The following is a 22,272-nucleotide window of genomic DNA, read 5'->3' as shown; positions in this document are numbered from 1 at the left end:
ATAATAAATAGGCTGTGATAAAATAATAAATTCCTAATGCCCCTCTCAGGCTTCACATTGACTTTATCTGTGCCCCTCAAACATTGTGAGCTCAATTATTTAAAATCCATTAAATTTTCATTTTTGGGGGTTAGGGACCGTGCAAGACAAAAATCATCCTTGAATTTAGGAGACGGGATAAAATAATTCAGCCACCAAAGTCAAGTTTCACTTAGTAATATGAAATATGGTAGACATGTTGTTTATCATCAGTAGACTCCAAAATAAGTCACGAGTCGGCCATTTTGCTTCAAATCAGGTTATTTTATGGACATTGTGACCGTTCAGACTTTAGGGGGGAAATGCAGCCCTTTACCTTTTGATACCTACTTCCTTCCCTGGCTCATGCTGACACTGATTTCGAAATCTAGACGTGTGGGTTTTAAACGCTCCCACATTCCAGTGCCCCCCTAAACGTCACACGGGGCGGGTGTTGCGTTAGGGCCCTCCCCTTTCCCCTCCCTCCACACCACCACGAGGCTCCAGTGTTGACAGACAGGCCGCCTCTAAGCTACCGCCTTTCTCCTTACTTCGACGCCCACCGGGAAAAGTGGCAATTAGAACCCCCCTCCCTCGCCGCCTGGAAGCGTCTTAATTCCGCGGCTCGCAAAAATCTTTACTAACAGGCCGTGTGGCATTTCGAAGGAAGCTAACCGGACCGGAGAGACCCGCCTTCTCTTCATTTGTCAACAAGCCTACGGAAGCCCTTCCCCCCAACACGGGCTCCTTAAAAGGATGATTGTGCTAACAACCGAGTCGTGGCTAACATTATCGCCTCCTACTCGCGTGCATATGCTGCGTTGACTTCCCCCCCCTACTCGGTTGCATTTTGAGCCAAGCTAGCATGGCGGACCGTGCGCCCAAGCGGCTCTGCTTCAGACCGGGCCACGGCTCCGCTTGTCGGCCGGGCCAGCGAGCCGCCGCCGCCGCCGCCGCTTCTTCGGACACGCAGAGCCCGGAGTCGCTGTTGGACATCGCGGCGAGGCGAGTGGCGGAAAAGTGGCCTTTCCAGCGGGTGGAGGAGTGTTTCGAGCGGATTCCGGAGCCCGTACAGCGGCGGATAGTGTACTGGTCCTTCCCGAGGAGCGAGCGCGAAATCTGCATGTATTCGTCTTTCGGAAGCGGGGCGGAGGAGCTCGGCGGACCGGAGAGCGGCGACGATACTCGGCTGCCCTTCCGCCGCGGCGTCGCCCTCCTGGAGAGCGGCTGCGTGGACAACGTCCTGCAAGTTGGTGAGTTCGTATTTTGCTTTTAAATATGGCGAAAGAAAAACAAGGAATTGCGGAGCGGCCACAAAGGAAGAAAGAGGGCGACAATGGGGCTTTAAAAGCGGCTCAATGGGAACGTGTGAGCGCTGCTTTGGGCACTTTGCATTTCCATTGCAACATTTAAACGCCCTAAATGGAATTAAAATGCAAACGCACAAAAGAAGCGTTTTTAAGCCTCTTGGCAAGCTTTTGTGCAAAGTTTGAACACGGAACGCTTCTGCTTTCTGTGTGGAATTGACACCCCAAAAAAATGTTTGAGCTGGCTGGAATGTTTTCAAAATGTACTGCCTGTCTTAATCCTTTTTTTTTGGTGATTTTAGTATTTATTGTAAGATGTATATGTTTTAACTTTTACTTTCATCAAAGCCAAATGTATTAACTGAAGCTGTTCTATGTACTGTACAGTGTATTTTATTTTGGAACACATCAAAGAAAAAAAACACATCAAAAATAAAAAATAAAAAGGTGAAAAAACTACTCAAGTATAGAGTAAATAAATAGTGAGTGAATGATTATTACTAGTATTATTTAATCAACACGAATGTCATAAATCTGCACATGCTTATGTTATACAACAATATTACAAACACTAAAATAGATTTTGTAAAATAATTAAAATTACGCCAACTTCAGCGTCAAAATTCTCTTAAATTTAGTTTGTTTACATTCATAAACCACATAATAAGATCACCAAGCGGCGATTACAACAAAAAAAAAGTTCTTGTGGGCTGAAATGTCAACGCTTTTCGGCAGATCACAGCGCACGAATTACATGAAGATGAAAAACTGTAGTGAGCGGAATAAGAGTCGAAAAATACTCACGTAAAAGCAAAGAACAACGTTGGAACTACGCCAGCAACTACAACAAATTGAAAAAGTTGCTCAGGTTAATGCAACCAGGTTTTTGTAGCGCGTAAGACGGCAGCAGCGTGTGAACATCGCAGGGAAGAGAAGCCGTGTGGTTCTGAGTTCTCTGCGGAATTGACACCAAAAGTGTTTTCTGTGCTTGAAAATGCATCATGTTGTATTTACAAACCCTCCTGCGGGTCACATTCACCTGTAAAAAATAAAAAAATAAATATATATATTCAAAAACGTCTCAGAAAATCCCCCAAATCTTATTTGAGTTCCTAAAGCAAAGCTTTGCTCAAATTGGTTTTAAACCTTGTATCGCTACCAAATACCATAACTCCAAATCACCAATCAATGGCTAATTTGCGCTCTCGTTGAAATGGGACGAACGCGGCCGGCCAGAGCCAGGCGTCCTCATCGCAATCTGTACATACGCCGCGTCCCCGAGCAAACAAAGAGCCTTTAACGTGTCGCAAAAACAAAACCCTTCCCAACCTCATCATATCAAAGTCTTTTTCAAAGATCTTAGAGCCACGAGTGGCTAATTCAATCACTTATTACGCAACAATGAGATTGCTCACGTCAGAAGTATGAGGCGGACGAGATGTATTATCGCATTACGGCGATCAACTCGAACCGAACGACCTATTTTCATTTGTGGTCCTCAAAAAAAAAAAAACATCCAGACTTTAATTGTTTCATGATACGCTACACGGCTTCCACAAAACGAAGCGGGGCGGAGTTTTTACGACACTTAACGGACATTTTGACCATTTAAGAGCGCTAATGTATTTGTTCGAGCTATTCTCACAATTCTATTTTGCTAAGCTTTTTAATAATGCTTGAAAAGATTAAACAATTTATATTTGTGCCTGATCGAAGGTTTTAGCTTTAGCTAGTTTGATGTCGGCGCGTTTACGGCCCACGTAAACGTTTGTTGTAGAGCTGTCGAAATGAATCGATTAATCGACAACTATTTTGTTAATCGAGTAATCGTTTGGAGTGTTTTTTTTTTAATTCAAAATGGTCCAAGTCCTCTTGATTTCAGCATATTAACAGTAATTGTTTACCGATTTCTGTATAAGATTAAGATTTTTGCACATATCTGTTTCCCCCCTTAAAAAAAAAAAATCATAATACGAATACAAAGTACAAAATAAACATCAATCACTGGTTAATAAACACTAATCAGGGAAAAAAAATGCTTTTTGTAGTACCATTCAAAGCAAAATACAAATGAATCTGATTAATCGATTATAAAAATATTCAATAGTGGCAGCATTAGTTTGTAGTCTCAGTTCAACATGCTACAGTAATCTAAATTTTAGTGATAGACCGAAATGTTTTTTTTCAAGGCCGATACTGATACAGATTCTAAGTAGTCAAGGAGGCCGATAACCGATATTTCAAGCCGATATTCATTTGCAGAGAAACTATTAGTGTAAAAAAAAAAATGTTTATTTTTTAAACTATATTGACAGATTTGTTTAAAAAAAAATTGCAGGGAGCTTCCAGGGTCATTAGCACGTGTTAAGATAAATTAAAAACTAAAAAAAGATCTTCGCGGTGGAAAAATTGTCTGAATATGTTCCAAATGTGTTCACGGCAAGTCAAAACTGTCTTACAAATCTCAAAACCCCAAATTCGCTACAGTGAAATACCAGCTTTATCGACCTTCATGCTCCAATGACAAATATCAGCACCGATAATCTGCCCGGCCGATAATCGGTTCTGTCCCTAATCAATTTTCCATTTCCTGTTTTCATGTTCACGTGCGTCTTTGGGAGCTTCCTGTCGCCCCAAACAAACAAACAAGAGCACCTTCCACTACCCTCGTCAAGTAGCCAAGAGACTTGGAAGCCGGAAGCATATTGAGCACAAAAGCAGCCCCCCCCACACCCAAAAAAAAACAGGGGGGGGGGGGGGGTGATTGACTCCCCAGTCTGCAGCCAATTGGTTTTGGGGTGTGAGTTTGCGTAATCGCCGAGGCTCGACATTGAGCGGCAGCCTTCGAGGAATCCGCCCCAGTTGTGGCGGTTGTCGTTTCTTTTGATTACCCCCTCCCCCCCCACCCCACCCACACCCCAACCCACCCCCAAGCGCACTCGCACACCTCGGGGCCTGTAATCCCATTTACTCCGCACGCTTCATTGGAATGCTAATGCCGTCTGCTCCACGTCTGTGTGGCCTTTTGGGCGCAAACTCGGAACGAGCCACATCAGGACTTCTCCAACTGGGCTCCCTGGACCGAAAAATCCCCAGAATTGTCAAAATTGCAACTGGAATTATTTCTTAGAGGACTGGTGCTTTAATTTATGGGTTTCATTTATCCCGCGACCAAGCTCGTAACTTAACTCATTCACTGCCATCGACGGCTATAGACGTCATAAATTCGTTGTAACTATTTCTATTAGTTTCGCTTTTTTTTTTTTCACTTTTGTTAACAAGAGTATGAAAACATAGATTTTTTTTAATGTTTAGAGCAGATATAAAATTTGTGATTTAATCGAGCGAAGTCATGCAATTAATTACGATTTAAAAAATTTAATTGCCTGACGCCCCTAATTTTTAAAAATCATTTATTTTTAAGAAAAAGAAATAAAATAATTGCAATTATCTTTTAAATTTTTAATGTTTTTTAAAAAAAAAGAAACTATTATTAAAAATTAGGAGCGTCAGGCGATTGAAAATTTTAATTGTAATTAATTGCGTGACTTCACTAGTTACCCCACGATTAATCACAAATTTTGTATCTGTTCTAAATGTAAAAAAAAAAAAATCTAGGCTTTCATACTCTTGTTAACAAAAATGTGAAACTAATAAAAATAGTTCAAATAAATTTTTGTCAATGGCAGTGAATGAGTTAATTTACTTCCAAATAAAAAAAATTCCCTCAACAGTACAGTAGCCACCGTTCATTTTAGAGCAACAACAACCATGAAACTTCATGACTTGACTTGACTTCATTCCATCGGGTTCCACGACAAATTCATTGTACTTTGGTCATGGTTCCTTTTAATCGCCACTAATCAGGTTCTCCGGGTCCGAGCGCGTTTTTGCTGTTGTTGTTGCGTTGCGAGTTCAACCTGATTTTTGTTTTATTGTTAATGAAAAGAAAAATTTGTCACCTACTAACAAGTCAACCCGGCATGCGCCTACTTGTCAACAAGGCGTCTTTTTCCCGTAAAGTTGGTAACCGCATTCCTGCTTTTAGGATGGAAAAAAAAAAAAAAAAAACGCAAATACTTCTCCATTGATTCGCATAGCATGCTAGCGCAAAGACTTCTCCGTTGATTAGCATCGCATGCTAGCGCAAAGAATTCTCCGTTGATTAGCATCGCATGCTAGCGCAAAGACTTCTCCGTTGATTAGCATAGCATGCTAGCGCAAATACTTCTCCGTTGATTAGCATAGCATGCTAGCGCAAATACTTCTCCGTTGATTAGCATAGCATGCTAGCGCAAAGACGTCTCCGTTGATTAGCATAGCATGCTAGCGCAAAGACTTCTCCATTGATTAGCATAGCATGCTAGCGCAAAGACTTCTCCGGTGATTAGCATAGCATGCTAGCACAAAGACTTCTCCGGTGATTAGCATAGCATGCTAGCGCAAAGACTTCTCCGGTGATTAGCATAGCATGCTAGCGCAAAGACTTCTCCGGTGATTAGCATAGCATGCTAGCGCAAAGACTTCTCCGGTGATTAGCATAGCATGCTAGCGCAAAGACTTCTCCGGTGATTAGCATAGCATGCTAGCGCAAAGACTTCTCCGGTGATTAGCATAGCATGCTAGCGCAAAGACTTCTCCGGTGATTAGCATAGCATGCTAGCGCAAAGACTTCTCCGGTGATTAGCATAGCATGCTAGCGCAAAGACTTCTCCAGTGATTAGCATAGCATGCTAGCGCAAAGACCTCTCCATTGATTAGCATAGCATGCTAGGACAAAGACTTCTCCTGTGATTAGCATAGCATGCTAGCGCAAAGACTTCTCCAGTGATTAGCATAGCATGCTAGCGCAAAGACTTCTCCAGTGATTAGCATAGCATGCTAGCGCAAAGACTTCTCCAGTGATTAGCATAGCATGCTAGCGCAAAGACTTCTCCAGTGATTAGCATAGCATGCTAGCGCAAAGACTTCCCCAGTGATCAGCATAGCATGCTAGCGCAAAGACTTCTCCGTTGATTAGCATAACATGCTAGCGCAAAGACTTCTCCATTGATCAGCATAGCATGCTAGCGCAAAGACTTCTCCAGTGATTAGCATAGCATGCTAGCGCGAAGACTTCTCCAGTGATTAGCATAGCATGCTAGCGCGAAGACTTCTCCAGTGATTAGCATAGCATGCTAGCGCGAAGACTTCTCCAGTGATTAGCATAGCATGCTAGCTCGAAGACTTCTCCAGTGATTAGCATAGCATGCTAGCGCAAAGACTTCTCCGGTGATTAGCATAGCATGCTAGCGCAAAGACTTCTCCAGTGATTAGCATAGCATGCTAGCACGATAAGCGACTGGTGTCCACACTTTGACCCAGTTAACTCAAATCCTCAATTTGAAAGGGTTCTAAATCATCACACACACACACACACACACACACACACACACACACACACACACTAATAGCCTTCTTTTAGCACATTAGTGGTAAAAGCCACTTGAGTGGCGCTTGCCGCTCCCCCATATGTTGACCCACTCTGAAGGCTAATCAGGCTCATCAGGGCCCCCCAACAATCAGATGAGGATGGTATTGTTTTTGGGGAGGTTCTGGCACAGTTATCTTATTAGGGCTCAAACCTTTAGCTTTAGCTTTATTGTGCGAATGTGTTTGGACCGCAGAAACTACATTTTAATTCCTGGCTGCTTTATCATGAAGCCACAAGATTTAACAGGGTTTCACCCGGCTAAAACTGATTTTACCGACACTTCTAAAACGTGTGCTGTTAAGTATTTAAATTCGATTTTTTTCTAATGGTAGCATTTGAAATTTAAAAATTGTTTTCCACTGCATTGCGATGTTAATTTGAATTTAATTGAATAAAGCCTGCTTTTTTAGTGCGCCATTTGAATGGGTCTGTTAGTGTGGTAAATGCTGTAGCATCAGTCTCCGCCAACTTCCCGCGTGCTCCACATCGAGGCGGCCCTGCTCCCGGCATGCCTGTCGCTGACGTAACGGAGGAGAGAAGAAGAAAAAAAACTTGCTACGCTCTCAGCTGAGTGCGTCGGGAGGTTGGCGGCGAGCCAGAGTCCTGAGCTCAGCATTTTGTCATGCACTTCCTCTCCAGGCCCGATTGCATAATGCAGTTCGCCGCTCCGCACGGGAACGGCACTCCTTCCTCCACCCCCGCCACCCGACGCGGCGGTGCCGCCTCAATAGGTGAGCCAAAGAGGACGACCGCGTTCGCGCCCGAGGCTCATGTCCGTCAGGCGGGGGGTCGACGGCAGGTCATTCTTTACAAAGAAAAACTCACAAAAAGGCCAAAGCTGCCCGTTGAGGCGTGAACAAGCGCTTCTAGGGCCAAGGTGCGCTTTGTGTGCTCAAGTGGCCACTTTTTTGTTGTGACAATGGGGAGGCTAATCTGTCACCCGAGGAGATGCGGGCCAGCAAAGGCATCTCGGGCACGCTGGGAGGAGGGACACAAAAACAAGCAATCAACAGCCATGCTACCCTGAGTGCTACCTGTTAGCCGCTAATGAGCTTTTAGCATCCTTAGCCTAATTATTTTTTACAATTTCCTTCAGATGAGTCATGAAAGGCACAAATAAAAACACAACAGAGGTTGAGATCGGTGCAGCTAGCCACAGACTGTCACATTCCTGGCAAAACTTTGCTCTCGTCTATCTTTGTTAGCTTGTATTGCAACCCGTTTAGCCGGTAAATCGGTTGACTTTACTCATCGTAGTACATTTAATCGCTATTGCACCAAAAGTCTTATCTTAGTTGAAAATGCCCGGGAAAGTAACTTTACTCTCTTCCAACTTTGTTTACAGTTTCTAATGCAACCCGTTTAGGCGGCAACGTGGTTAACACATCATTGTTATTGCATCAACAACAGTGTAATCTTAGTTGAAAAGGGTTCTATCTCTTATCCAGCTACATATGCAGTTTGAAATTGCAACCCACTTAGGCAGCAAATTAGTTGACTCCAATTTATGTATCACAACACTCCGTTCTCCTCCAGCTTTGTTTACAATTTTTATTGCAACCTGTTTACGCGCCAAACTTGTTGGCTACTTTGGCTTTCCGTCGCTACCCGTCAAGGCGGCAGACTTGTTCATCCAACAAACAGGTTCATCTTGTTGTCTCTTGTCCCGTATAGAGGAGCCGCAGCGCCATGAGGATGACTGAGCTAGCACAAAGCATCTCCGTTACAGCAACCTGTTTAGACAGGAAACTAGTTGTTGACAACACTTATAACTGCTATTACACCACAAGCCGTACTTGTAGAAGGTCCACCGCAAAACTTTGAATAGAACATAAAGAAGGTAAAGTTTCTGTTGCAACCCATTTAGGCGGCAACCTAGTTGACTACGTATTATGTTCCCCATGTAATTGCTGGTGCATCAAAAAAAAAAAATCTCTTATTTGGAATTTTTCCAGCACAGAATTTTGCTTGGGGTATTACTTTTTTTTTTTTTTTTTTCAACCCGTTCAGGCAGCAAACTAGTTGACTACGTATTATGTTCCCCATGTAATTGCTGGTGCATCAAAAAAAAAAAATCTTATTTGGAATTTTTCCAGCACAGAACTTTGCTTGGGGTATTACTTTTTTCTTTTTTTTTTCTCAACCCGTTCAGGCAGCAAACTAGTTGACGACACGTTGTGTTAACATATAATCGCTGCTACACCAAAAACTGTTGGCCCCCCACGAATCTTTGCTGTGTCTTGATTTACATTTTCTATTGCAACCCATTTAGGCGGAAATGGCTAAAACTGTCACAACCCGTTTAGGCAGCAAACTAGCTCATCAAACGTGCGATTTACCGTCACCTTTCTTGCCTGGCGCAGGCTTCCACCTGAGCGGCACGGTGCGCGAGCCGTCCTCGGAGCCGGAGCTGCGGTGCAACGTGAGCGTGAGCTTCGACCGCTGCAAGATCACGGCGGTGACGTGCAGCTGCGGCAACAAGGACATCTTCTACTGCGCCCACGTGGTGGCGCTGGCGCTGTACCGCGTGCGCAGCCCCGGGCAGGTCAAGCTGCGGCTGCCCATCTCGGAGGCGCTGTTCCAGATGAACCGCGACCAGCTGCAGAAGCTGGTCCAGTACCTGATCACGGTGCACCACACCGAGGTGCTGCCCACCGCGCAGAAGCTGGCCGACGAGATCCTGTTGCGCAACTCCGAGATCAACCAGGTGCACGGTGAGCGCAGCACTCGCGCCTACTCGCGGTCGACCATTACAAAAAAAAATCAAAAAATTTACAGCGCTGAGAGAAAAAAAAATGGGATTATGGTCCTGAACTTGTGGTGGTCTTCAGGCGCTCCTGACCCGACGGCCGGGGCCAGCGTGGACGACGACAACTGCTGGCATCTGGACGAGGAGCAGGTCCAGGAGCAGGTCAAGCACTTCCTCTCTCAGTGCAGCTACCACGGCTCCGGCAAGCATCTCAACCTCCTCTTCAGCAAGGCAAGCGGACCCCCGCCGACCCCCCCCGCCCGCCGCCCGCCGTCCTCCTCCAATGCATTCGCTCACAATTGTTTGGTCGCAGGTGCGGGAGATGCTGAAGATGCGGGACTCTAACGGCGCCCGCATGCTGACGCTGATCACCGAGCAGTTCATGGGGGACCCCCGGCTGGCGCTGTGGCGCCAACAGGAGACCACCATGACCGACAAGTACAGGCAGCTCTGGGATGAACTCGGTACTTGCCTTTTAAAAAAAATAATAAAAATTATCAACGTGCTTTTGTCAAAATATCATAATGGTCGAGAATTACAGAGGACATTAACTCTTTGACTGCCAGACGTTTTCAGAAAAGGGATGCCGTGGGTGCCAGCAGATTTAAGCATTTTTGACTGATCTTTCAAGGTCCACAGAAAATTATGTGTTTGGACTATGGAAACACACATACTACCAAATGAAAGATTGGACTCTCATCTTTCATCAGAAAAAAAAGTTTGTTTCTACCTTATTCCGTTTTTCAGTAATCAACAATAGAAAATGGTTAGTTTCACCTCTGTTTTGAAAAAAACGTCTTTTAACGTCTTTGGCACTCCTCCATAGGATTTTACTAAACGTTATTTAACGTTTTTTGGCAGTCAAAGAGTTAAGAATTCAAAGGACTCAGGTTAAAAAAACGATGTGAAATAGTAGAAAAATAGGTCCTCTTTTTAATTGTATAATTTGTAATTTGATTACTGCGAATTAACATATTCAATTACATTTTACAAATGTTACACGCTTAAGTCAAATCGTTTGTATTATTTTCAATTAATGTAATTATAATTGATTAGTTAATTCACTTTTTACTTGCGGTAAATTTAAATAAAATTAAAACATGCAATTTGTTTTATTTAGAAGTAATTTAAATTAGTGTAATTGATTAACCGAAATGTAAAAAAATATCAAATGAAAATGTGGAAATAAAAAAACTACTGTGACACTGTGATTTAAAAAAAAAATAAGAGAAAAAAAATACCTCTACCTTATTTATTTTTTTTTACCTCTACCGTAATATGGTTTATCAATTGTAAATATTGTCTGAAATAGTAATAGTAATGTAAAAAAAAAATCTTTACATAATAAAAACTAAAAGACATGGAAAGAGTCTGCATTAAAGCACTCATGTCTACTAAGAGCTGTACAAAAATAGTAACTATAATGTCATATTCATCCTTACTGCAAACATTTGCATTACCGTTAGTGCTGTACAAATGTTAACATGAACTTGCTAACAGTAGTCACTTTTTCCTCCCTGTCAGTAGGGGGCAGCGTGTCAAGTGCAGAGAAGGCGTTTCCGACCCAATCCCATCCCTTAAAAAAAAAAAAAAGAAACTGACAAACATGACTGTGTTTTGCCACCATAAATCCTAGCTTTACTCCCCCGTGTTGTTGTCCTTGGCGGACTCTGAACAAAGAGGCCCCTCCCCCCCCAAACCATCTCCATCCTCCCTCCCTCTCGTCTTCACCTCCGCTGTTTTCTTGCTCTTGTCATCTGTCATCCTTTATTCATCGGCGCTCATTGTCCATTGTTCTCTCACCGTCTTCGCGCCTCCCCATTTTTGCACAGTGCGCATCCAGTGGGCTTGTTGTTCTCTACAAGTAGAAGACACAGAACAAGAAAAAGACAAAAAGCAGATCATTTATGGCCGCCTGCATGGGAAAATAAATTATTTTGTTAACGTGAAAGCTCTGGTAACTTGAGATGAAGTAGTGTTTCGCGTAGCTCAGTTAAAGGTGGCACGGGAGGCGAGGTGCACAATATCAAATGGTAGTGATATAGCGATTGATGCTAACGTGCTAGCAGTGTCGATTTAGTCAACTATCAAAAGGTGTCCGCCAGAAGAGTCCACTTGCAATATCAGTTGCGACTGATACATACTAACAATGCTAACTTGCTTGCGGTTCTATCAAAAAGTGTTCAACGTGCAGTATAATATATTACTAATGCGTGCTAACAGTGCTACGTTGCTTACATGCTATCTATTGTCGCTACATACACAATATCAGATTCTACTGATGGCAAGCTAGCGACGCAAAAATGCTACAACCTTTTTGTCTCCCGTCTGTGCCACTGGCGGCGGTGGAAATGTTAGCATGTGACATCTTAAAAGGTGTTCATCGTACACAATATCAGATGCTACTACAACATGCTAACAATGCTAACCGTTACGAGCTCAATGACGAGGTATGGCTTTGCGTTGGTGCAGGGGCGCTGTGGATGTGCATCGTCCTCAACCCCCAGTGTAACGCCGACCAGAAATCGGGTTGGCTGCTGCAACTCTGCCGCTGGAACGGCGTGGACGTGTGCCCCCTGGAAGACGGAAACCAGGGCGGCAGCCAGCTCAGCAACCTCACCAACGCCGTACCGGGAGGACACAACGCCAACCCCGGTGAGGACTCCACAACGTAAAACTACTCTTTTTAGATGTAATCAGGCCTGGGAGGGGACTCTTCTTCACATGAAGCCATTAAGAAGCTCGTTTTGTGGACATGAAATTAAACGCTCCACTTCCGCCACCGCTCAGAACAAGCTCAGCGCACGGTGTTCACGCGGGCCATAGAGGCCTGCGACCTGCACTGGCAAGATCCCCACCTGCAGCGCATCCTCACCGAGGACCACAACGCCGAACGCTGTTGCCAAGACAACCTGGACCTCTTCAACAGCCGGGGGTGGCCCCTGTGGCATGGTGAGATCAACAGAACCGCTTAACGGAAATCTGCTAGCTTAGCGCTCGCGTTTGAAGTCAACCACTGTGGACAAAAATGTCAAAAATATCAAATGAAAATGTGGAAATAGAAAAACTACTGTGACTGTGTATATATTAAATTTAAAAAAAAAGAAAAATAAGAAAGGAGGGTAAAGCTAAAGTTAGCCATGCTAACGGTAATTAGCATAGCTATAATGGTAAGAAGAAACCTTAACACGGAGCAGTCACAATATACAGAGCAAGTGTATGGTTTTTTTTTTTTTTTTTTTGGTGTCTGTGTGGCCAATCATTTTTCTTTCCAGAGCATGTACCTACGGCGTGTGCCCGCGTGGACGCCCTGCGTTCTCACGGGTACTCCAAGGAGGCGCTCCGGCTGGCTGTGGCGGTGGTCAACACACTGCGGCGGCAGCAGCAAAAGCAGCTCGAGTTCTTCTGTACTCACAAGAAAGGTCTTTGCTCACTTTTTTTTTTTTTTTTTTGGGTCGCTTAATAATGTATAATAATCCATATTCATTGTCATGTTATTAATTTGATCTAAAACAAAATCATTTATTTTAAATGAATTGTTGGAGCAAAATTACCAAATTAATACAATAAAATAACTCATGCTCATTTGAACAGTTTAAAACTATGGTGACAAAATTAAATCTTAAAATCAGTTGGCTAATAAGATGAATGAAAAAAAAAAATCTATTTTAGGTAATTTGAGGGAAAATAGTTCAAAGTTAAGGCAACAAATAACAAATTACGTAATTTAATAATGACTCTTGTTCAGTTTTCAAATTCATTATTGAAAAAAACAAACTAAAAAGGAATATAAAAGTTTAAAAAAAATTGTAATTTGAGGATGAAACTGACTTTTTGATAATAGAATAATACATTCTAATTTTATAATTACATTTCTATAAACTGTAAATATGTGTGCCAAAAATGTGTGTTTTACTATTAGTTTATTTACCGTAAATAAATTAGCAAATTACTTAAATAGGTAAATAAAAAGATTTTTTTTTAATTCATTTAAAAGATAAATTAATGCAACAGACATATTATTTTAATAAAAGTAGTAAATCACGCTAATTTCACATTTTTATACAATAAAAATGAAATGGGCATATATATGCAAAATTACATATGCTATTGCATGTCTTTATTATTCACACCAAATCAATTAGCACATTATTTAATAAAAAAAATAAAAATAAAAAATATATATATAATGTATACTTTTTTTTAGACCAATTTGAGTAATAAAAAAAGTGTAAATTTGTAAACCAAATATTATAGTTTATTATATTATATTATTTTACTACGGAAATGAGCATTTATGCCAATTTAACATTTCATTTAAAATCGTTCCGTTCGAACGAAAAAATAATTACCCGTAGCTCTCCTTGCTGTAGTAACATTTAAGATGGCGGGCGTGTGTGTGGGCAGAGGTGCTGCACACGGGCATGACGTCCGTCACCAACCTGGAGGGCTGGGTGGGACACCCCCTGGACCCCGTGGGCACCCTCTTCAGCACCCTCACGGAGGCGGACGCGGCCGTGGATGCGGGCGAGACGCCGCTGGCGCTGGCGGCGGAGGTGGCGCTGATCGGCCTGGGGCAGCAGCGGGTCATGCCCGACGGGCTGTACGCGCAGGAGAAGGTGTGTCGCAACGAGGAGCAGCTGCTGGCGAAACTGCAACAGCTGGAGCTGGACGACGCGCTGGTCAACGTCTTCCGCAAGCAGGCCGCCATCTTGCTGGAGGGTTAGTCAAAATCCAACGGGAACTTCCGGATAATTCCGCCCCTGGAGCTAGCATGAATTTGGGCGGCATGTTGGCGATACGGGACGGCTGCCATTTTGGTTTGAAGCAGACATTTTATGATCAAGTTCTAAAGATTTTGGCCCATTGTTACCAGCTGTGGAACGCGTGGATTTTGCGTAACGATGTTTTTCCGTTGTGCTCCTCCTACTCCAGCCGGTCCGTACAGCGGCCTGGGCCAGTTGCTATACAGAGAGAGCGTCCCCATGCACACTTTCGCCAAGTATCTCTTCACCTCGCTGCTACCTCACGATGCCGAGCTTGCCTACAAAATTGCACTGAGGGCCATGAGGTGGGTGGAATTCTCGTGCCGACTTCTTAGCGCATCATTGGCTAATGTCGCCGTCTTGTGTTCAAGGCTGCCGGTCCTGGAGTCGAGCTTGGCGTCCGGCGACCTGTCGCGCTCGCATCACATCGTGTCGGTGGTGGCCAGTCGTTACCCTCGCTGGTTCACGCTCAGCCACATCGAGTCCCAGCAATGTGAATTGGCGTCCACCATGCTCACCGCTGCCAATGGTGCGTCAGGAGTTTTTTTTTTTTGTTTTTTTCCTGGTTTGCATTGATACCTCTCTTTCAAAAAATGAGATTAAAATTGCGAGATTGAAATTGCCACAATAGCGTCGTCGTCATGTCACGTTAGCGGCACGTCTGTTAACAAAGCGAGGTTGTATTCCATTTGTGCAGTTCTAGCACCCTCTGGTGGTTAGTTTAATAGTGCAGTTTAATTTTAAATGGGAATGTTTTGGTGACTGTGACAGTTTTCATTCCTATAAATCAGTCATACCAGCAAATACTTTTCAGCATACTCGACAAAAAGAACAAAAACTTTTGGCCCGCTCTAGCCAAACACAACATTGCAAACAATTTTTTTTTTTTAATTTTTTTACATACAGTCGTAAGCTCTCCCCACCCCCACCTTTTTTTTTTTTATCACCAACCTCCTCACAATATCATGACAATTATCGTATTGTGAGGTTCATAGTGTGATATTAATTAGGACTGGGAATCTTTGACTGTCTCATGATTCGATTCGATTCCGATTTTTGGGTCTGCGATTTGATTCAGAATCCATTATCGTTTAAGAACGATTTTAGATTAAAAATGATTTGATTGACAATGATTTCTGCTTCAATTTATAGCTATGCAAAGAATTGTCATGATCTACTCCAGTCTGACTCACTCATGCTAATTAGCGCGCTACTCGTGGCACTTTTATCACTCAAAAAAATGACAGGAGAAGCATCTTAACATCCCACACTGCAAAAAAAAAAAAAACTTTTATTGGAATAGCTTGATCATGACTTTTTGCTTCTATGTGGCTACAACTTAACAGTGTATCAGAACGAGCAGAACCACACTGCCCCTAAATGGCCAAATTGTGTACAACATGAACAATGCTCCCAATAAAGGCACACACAAACAAGGGCAAGATAGTATAAAATAATTGAAATAAAATCGATTTTGGGACATTTAGCATGTGGAAAGAGCGAAAATAAATGGCAAATTCTTAGGGGTGAGTCTGGAATGTGTCCACAAGTCCAGAAAAGACCCCACCACTGTCTCCTTATTGGCACATCCCACAATATTTGGAGTATGTGTGTCGTCAGGTGACGCTCACAAGCTGCAAACGGTGCTGGAGTCCATCCAGAAGAACATCCACTCCTCGTCGCACATCTTCAAGCTGGCCCAGGACGCCTTCAAGATCGCCACCATGATGGACAGCCTGCCCGACCTGACGATGCTCAAGGTTTCTCTGGAACTGGGACTCCAGGTAAGGCGCACCGTCTTTGCCGTCCCGTACGTTCTTTTGCTCATTGCCGCTCTTTTGCAGGTGATGAGGATGACGCTGTCCACCCTCAACTGGCGAAGGCGAGACATGGTACGCTGGCTTGTCACGTGTGCCACCGCAGTGGGTGAGTTGACATTGCGAAGTGTTGAAGACGAATGACGATCGGGACGAGCTTGAGCCTTGAGACACCAATTTTTGATCCCAAAATTTTAATTTTATGTAACCACTTTGTAAACTAGACAAAGTGCATTTTTTGGAGAAATTGTTTGGGAATGCTAATAGCTGAATGCTAAGATTTGAATGAAAATGACTATTAACTCTTTCACTGCCATTGACGCCTATAGACGTCAAAACTTTATTTGAACTATTTCTATTAGTTTAACATGTTTTCCACTTTTGTTAACAAGAGTATGAAAACCTAGAAAAAAAATATTGTACATTTAGAACAGATATAAAATTTGTGATTAATCGTGAGTTAACTAGTGAAGTCATGCAATTAATTACGAAAAAAATTGAATCGCCTGACGCCCCTAATTTTTAATTTTTTCTTCGTTTTTTTTTAAAGTAATTTAAAAAAAAAAAATCAACATTTTTAATAATCTTTTTCTTCTTTTTTCCTTTTTTTTTAAAAAAAAAGAAAAGATTATTAAAAACGAGGGGCGTCAGGCGATTAAAATTTGTAATCGTAATTAATCGCATGACTTCACTAGTTAACTCACAATTAATCACAAATTTTATATCTGTTCTAAATGTACAATAAAAAAATTCTAGGTTTTCATACTCTTGTTAACAAAAGTGGGAAAAAATGTTAAACTAATAGAAATTGTTAAAATGAATTTTTGACGTCTATAGCCGTTAATGGAAGTGAATGAGTTAATTGTAGTTGAATGATAAATGAATCAAAAGAAAATGTGAACTGCAACCAGTCAAAGTAAGGATTCAAACCATCGCCTCCTGTTTACTGGTCAAAGCTCCGCCGCACTACACTGTTGCTGAAAATATGGATTAATATAGAAAAATATGAAAAGACATTTATTAACTCATTGGCGGCTATAGACGTCAAAAATTCATTTAAACTATTTCTATTGGTTTAACATTTTTTCCCACTTTTGTTAACGAGAGTATGAAAACCTAGTGTTTTTTTTATATTGTATTAGAACAGATATCAAATTTGTGATTAATCGTGAGTTAACTAGTGAAGTCATGCAATTAATTACGAAAAAATTGAATCGCCTGACGCCCCTAATTTTTAATATTTTCTTCGTTTTTTTTTAAGTAATTTAAAAAAATTAAAATCAACATTTTTAATAATCTTTTTCTTCTTTTTTCCTTTTTTTTTTTTAAAAAAAGAAAAGATTATTAAAAACGAGGGGCGTCAGGCGATTAAAATTTGTAATCGCATGACTTCACTAGTTAACTCACAATTAATCCCAAATTTTATATCTGTTCTAAATGTACAATAAAAAAAATCCTAGGTTTTCATACTCTTGTTAACAAAAGTGGGAAAAAATGTTAGACTAATAGAAATTGTTAAAATGAATTTTTGACGTCTATAGCCGTTAATGGTAGCGAATGAGTTAATTGTAGTTGAATGATAAATGAATCAAAAGAAAATGTGAACTGCAACCAGTCAAAGGATTCAAACCATCGCCTCCTGTTTACTGGTCAAACTACACTGTTGCTGAAAATATGGATTAATATAGAAAAGTATGAAAAGACATTTATTAACTCATTGACGGCTATAGACGTCAAAAATTCATTTAAACTATTTCTGTTGGTTTAACATTTGTTCCCACTTTTGTTAACAAGAGTATGAAAACCTAGTGTTTTTTTTATATTGTATTAGAACAGATATCAAATTTGTGATTAATCGTGAGTTAACTAGTGAAGTCATGCAATTAATTACGATGAGTTAAAATGGATGCGGCATTACTGGACAATGGCTATTTCAGAAATTGAAGTTGCATCGTACAGGTAGTTTTTTCCCACCAAAAAATAAAATAAAAATGTAATTTTGCGTCTCAGGTGTGTTTGCGCTGAACAACATCATGCAAAGCTGGTACACCCTCTTCACGCCCATGGAGGCCACCAGCGTGGTGGCGAGCAGCATCATGTCCGGCAGCACCATCGCGCGCCTCCACGCCACCTCCCAGCAGCAGGACAACCTGTACAACTCTGCGCACACGCTGGCGCTGCAGTGCGCCATGAAGGACCCGCAGAACTGCGCCCTGTCGGCCCTCACGCTGTGCGAGAAGGACCACGTGGCCTTCGAGACGGCCTACAAGATCGTGCTGAGCGCCGCCGCCGCCACCGGCATGAGCTACACGCAGCTGTTCACCATCGCGCGCTACATGGAGCACCGCGGCTACCCCATGCGGGCCTACAAGCTAGCCACGCTAGCCATGACGCACCTGAAGCTCAGCTACAACCAGGACACGCACCCGGCCATCAACGACGTCCTGTGGGCCTGCGGCTTGAGCCACTCGCTGGGCAAGAACGAGCTGGCGGCCATCATCCCGCTGGTGGTGAAGAGCGTCAAGTGCGCCACGGTGCTGTCGGACATCCTGCGCCGCTGCACGCTGACCACGCCCGGCCTGGTGGCGCTGCACAGCCGCAGGCACGCCGCCAAGCTGATGTCCCTGGATAAGGCGCCGCTGCGCCACCTGCTGGACGCCACCATCGCCACCTACATCAAAACCACGCACTCGCGCCTCACGCACATCAGCCCGCGGCACTACGGCGAGTTCATCGAGTTCCTCAGCAAGGCGCGCGAGACCTTCGTCATGGCGCACGAGGGCCACGCGCAGTTCACGCAGTTCGTCGACAACCTCAAGCAGATGTACAAGGGCAAAAAGAAGCTGATGATGCTGGTCCGAGAGCGCTTCGGCTGACGGGACGGCGAGGATGGAAATGACCAAAACGCCACCTTTTACTTGAGTTTTATCCTACAACTTGAAGTTAGCCTAAAGTCTTATTGAGAGTTTGAACATTTCAAAACGATCGGGCCAAAATGTGAATGACGAAAGAGTGCAGTGAACCCGCTTTTATCGCCAGTGGATGCGTTCCAGACCTTTCTTAAAAACCGGATGTAAGCAAGGGAACGAATGATGAACCGTGGGAAAACTGGGTTCACTGCACTTGGGTGCCTGTGAGACTTTTTTTTTTTTGGTATGAACGAGTCTTACACTGAATAAACATTTAACGTCCGCCTCACCCTTTTGCCAACCGTTTCAAAGAGAAAACGAGCGGCTTTGAACCAAATGGAGCGACCAGTCAGTACCTCTTCTTCGTACAGGGTTAGAATTCATCTTATGGTCAGGTTCGGTTAGGGTTCCAATTGGGTTAAGGGTTCGAGATGTAACCCGCTATAGGTTTGGGCCCCCCCCCCCAATCCTCGTGTTTGCGTTCTCACCTTGTGTTCCAGTTTCAGGAAAAACCTCGTTTGGTTTCGCTCGTTTTTTTTGCCAGACGTTACACAGAAACCTTCTCAGGGATGTCTCTTGGGGGAGGGGGGGGAAAAAAAGCAACACAAGAACAAGAAGATACGAGAACGAAAGCATTTAATGTAAATATGAAAATTTTATGGGCAACAAATGTTAAGTTATGACAGAAGAGTCTATGTGAGGCACAATACTTGAAGCTGCGGGCCGTTTTTTTTTTTTTTTTTTTTTTTCTCAACATATCAGAAGGACAGTTGTTGAACGAGCAAAGCACATTTGTGGAAAAGAAGAGCGAGGAAAAAAAAAAAACGCAACAAAATGGCTTCCGTTTCACATGGGAACTTTGTCTCGAGAAACGTTCTTCTACCGTAGGCCCGAGCAGCCGTTTTTTTTTTTCTCGCCTTGTCGTCTTAATGCTATAAAACAACCACGTGAAGCCGTTTTGAGCGTTTATTCCGTACTCTTTATGTCCGGCTCAAGGTCCCGAAGTCCACTTTGGCCTGCTGGTACACTACAAGGAATTCATTCTCCCAACTGCTTTTTCCATACAAGCAAACCAGAGTTCTGACAACCAAATGTTAAGTGTCTTTAATTTGATTTTTATTTTTGATTTTTTTTTTTTGTTGGTTGGCTTGAAAAGCTCATTTCGGTTGGTGTTGTTGTTAGCGCCTTTTGTTATTTATTACATAAAAAAGATTGTACCACGGCATCAACATGCTTCTGAAACTGATGTTTGTTAATACTGATTTTTGTTTATTTGTGACTAAATCACTGTTTTGTAAACTTGTTCAGAGAAACATTTGGATTTTGCATTAAAGTTTCAGTTCTTGGTTCTAACAAGGATGAACTGTTGTTCTTCTTGTTTGGATGGCGGCAGGCTAATGCTAATGCTAGCTTTGCCAAACAAAGTTGATATTAGACACTTTTTTTTTTTTTTAATCACGCTTGATTCACATAGATAAAGCTAACTATGGTTAGAATGTACCAGAAAAAAACAAAAAGAATGTACTATTTAACTCTTTGACTGCCAAAAACGTTAAATAACCTTTAGTAAAATCCTATGGAGGAGTGCCAAAGACGTTAAAAGACATTTGTTTCAAAACAGAGGTGAAACTAACTATTTTCTATTGTTGATTACTGAAAAACGGAATAAGGTAGAAACAAACTTTTTTTTCTGATGAAAGATGAGAGTCCAATCTTTCATTTGGTCGTATGTGTGTTTCCATAGTCCAAACACATAATTTTCTATGGACCTCGAAAGATCAGTCAAAATGATTAAAATCGGCTGGCACCCACGACATCCCTTTTCTGAAAACGTCTGGCAGTCAAAGAGTTAATGACCATCAAAGGCTGGGACCGAACTCAGAACTTGGGTTAGGGTTCAGGGTTACGTTGCCAAGCTACCCTGTGCGGCTTCACATATTGCGCATGCCAAAAAACCACCACTGCCTCTAACCATCTTAACCCATTCACTGCCATTGACGCCTATAGACGTCAAAAATTCATTTGAACTATTTCTATTAGTTAAACATGTTTTTCCACTTTTGTTAACAAGAGTATGAAAACCTAGAAAAAATAATTATTGCACATTTAGAACAGATATAAAATGTGTTATTAATCGTGAGTTAACTAGTGAAGTCATGCGATTAATTACAATTCTTTAAAAATTATCACGCCCCTAAATTTTAATAAACATTTTTTTTTTAAATTGTGAGTTAACTAGAAAAATCATGCGATTAATTACAATAAAAAAAATAATCACCTGACACCCCTAATTTTTAATAATCTTTTCTTCTTTAAAAAAAAAAAAAAGATTTAAAAAAGACAAGATTATAAAAAATTTGGGGCGTCAGGCGATTAAAATTTGACTTCACGATTTTATATCTGTTCTAAATATACAATAAAAAAAATTATAGGTTTTCATACTCTTGGTAACAAAAGTGGAAAAAAAGATGTTAAACTAATAGAAATAGTTCAAATGAATTTTTGACGTCTATAGCCGTCAATGGCAGTGAATGAGTTCAAATAATTTTTTTAAAAAATGGTTTGTTGATTCCTGAATCGCAGCGCAAGGGGACGTGTGTGTTATTGACACCGACTGTGACCAAATCGGCCTCAATACGATTCCACACTTTGTATTTTAACACAGTGACACGTCCAAAAACATCATCTGAATGTCCAACTCTCATGACCAATGTATGGCTTGACTTCTGCTATGTGCCATAAATCTTCCTCCGAGACAAAATCAGCACCGATCCATACGCCTCACAACGCATTTGTGTTAATTTATTTTTGGTGCATTCTACTGCTTCCGCGGAATAACGTGAGGTCCTCTGAGGAAGGAGTACAAATTACAGATGGAGTCCCTTTTTCCCGCCTCAATTATCACCACCGTAAAAACTTAATACAAGCGTTCCGCCATCAGTGTCGCCTGGAGAGATGTCAGCCGGATGGAAGATTTGAACTGAGTGTTAGTGACGGAGGTGGATTTGGTACCCGGGGCCTTCAGCGGAGACTTACCTGACCCACAACGCACATCTCAATGAGGTTAGTGTTCAAATTTAAGCGAAGGTTCCATTTGGCTTGTTGGCAAATAGTGATGGGAAAATGAAGCACTTGCGATATTTTTAGTGCAATTGGAAATGGATTAAAACTCCAATGCATCTTTAAACCAAGTGTGCCATCTAGAGGTACAAAAAAAAAAATCACAAGTGCTT

General features: G+C 42.2%; 1 protein-coding gene across 1 annotated transcript; it reads left to right on the top strand.

Moving 5' to 3' along the window:
• The first annotated feature begins 521 nt into the window (after positions 1-521).
• On the top strand, positions 522-20,398 carry LOC144063857 (zinc finger SWIM domain-containing protein 6-like). The gene is made up of 13 exons (XM_077585783.1): positions 522-1,271; positions 9,162-9,512; positions 9,630-9,778; positions 9,861-10,011; positions 12,020-12,202; positions 12,338-12,499; positions 12,823-12,969; positions 13,955-14,269; positions 14,483-14,618; positions 14,685-14,842; positions 15,934-16,097; positions 16,158-16,239; positions 18,141-20,398. The coding sequence occupies exons 1-13, from the start codon at positions 884-886 to the stop codon at positions 19,004-19,006; spliced, it is 3,252 nt and encodes a 1,083-aa protein (XP_077441909.1). The 5' UTR covers positions 522-883; the 3' UTR covers positions 19,007-20,398.
• Positions 20,399-22,272: the final 1,874 nt, after the last annotated feature.

Source organism: Vanacampus margaritifer, chromosome 14 (genome assembly GCF_051991255.1).
Source record: "Vanacampus margaritifer isolate UIUO_Vmar chromosome 14, RoL_Vmar_1.0, whole genome shotgun sequence".
Taxonomy (NCBI): domain Eukaryota; kingdom Metazoa; phylum Chordata; class Actinopteri; order Syngnathiformes; family Syngnathidae; genus Vanacampus; species Vanacampus margaritifer.
This window is presented reverse-complemented; position numbering and strand designations above follow the sequence as displayed.

Coding starts and splice junctions, on each gene's coding strand:
- LOC144063857 (XM_077585783.1), top strand. CDS start 884: ATGGCGGACCGTGCGCCCAAGCGGCTCTGCTTCAGACCGGGCCACGGC. Junction 1,272..9,161: donor GGACAACGTCCTGCAAGTTG/GTGAGTTCGTAT, acceptor TGCCTGGCGCAG/GCTTCCACCTGAGCGGCACG. Junction 12,970..13,954: donor CTTCTGTACTCACAAGAAAG/GTCTTTGCTCAC, acceptor GTGTGTGGGCAG/AGGTGCTGCACACGGGCATG.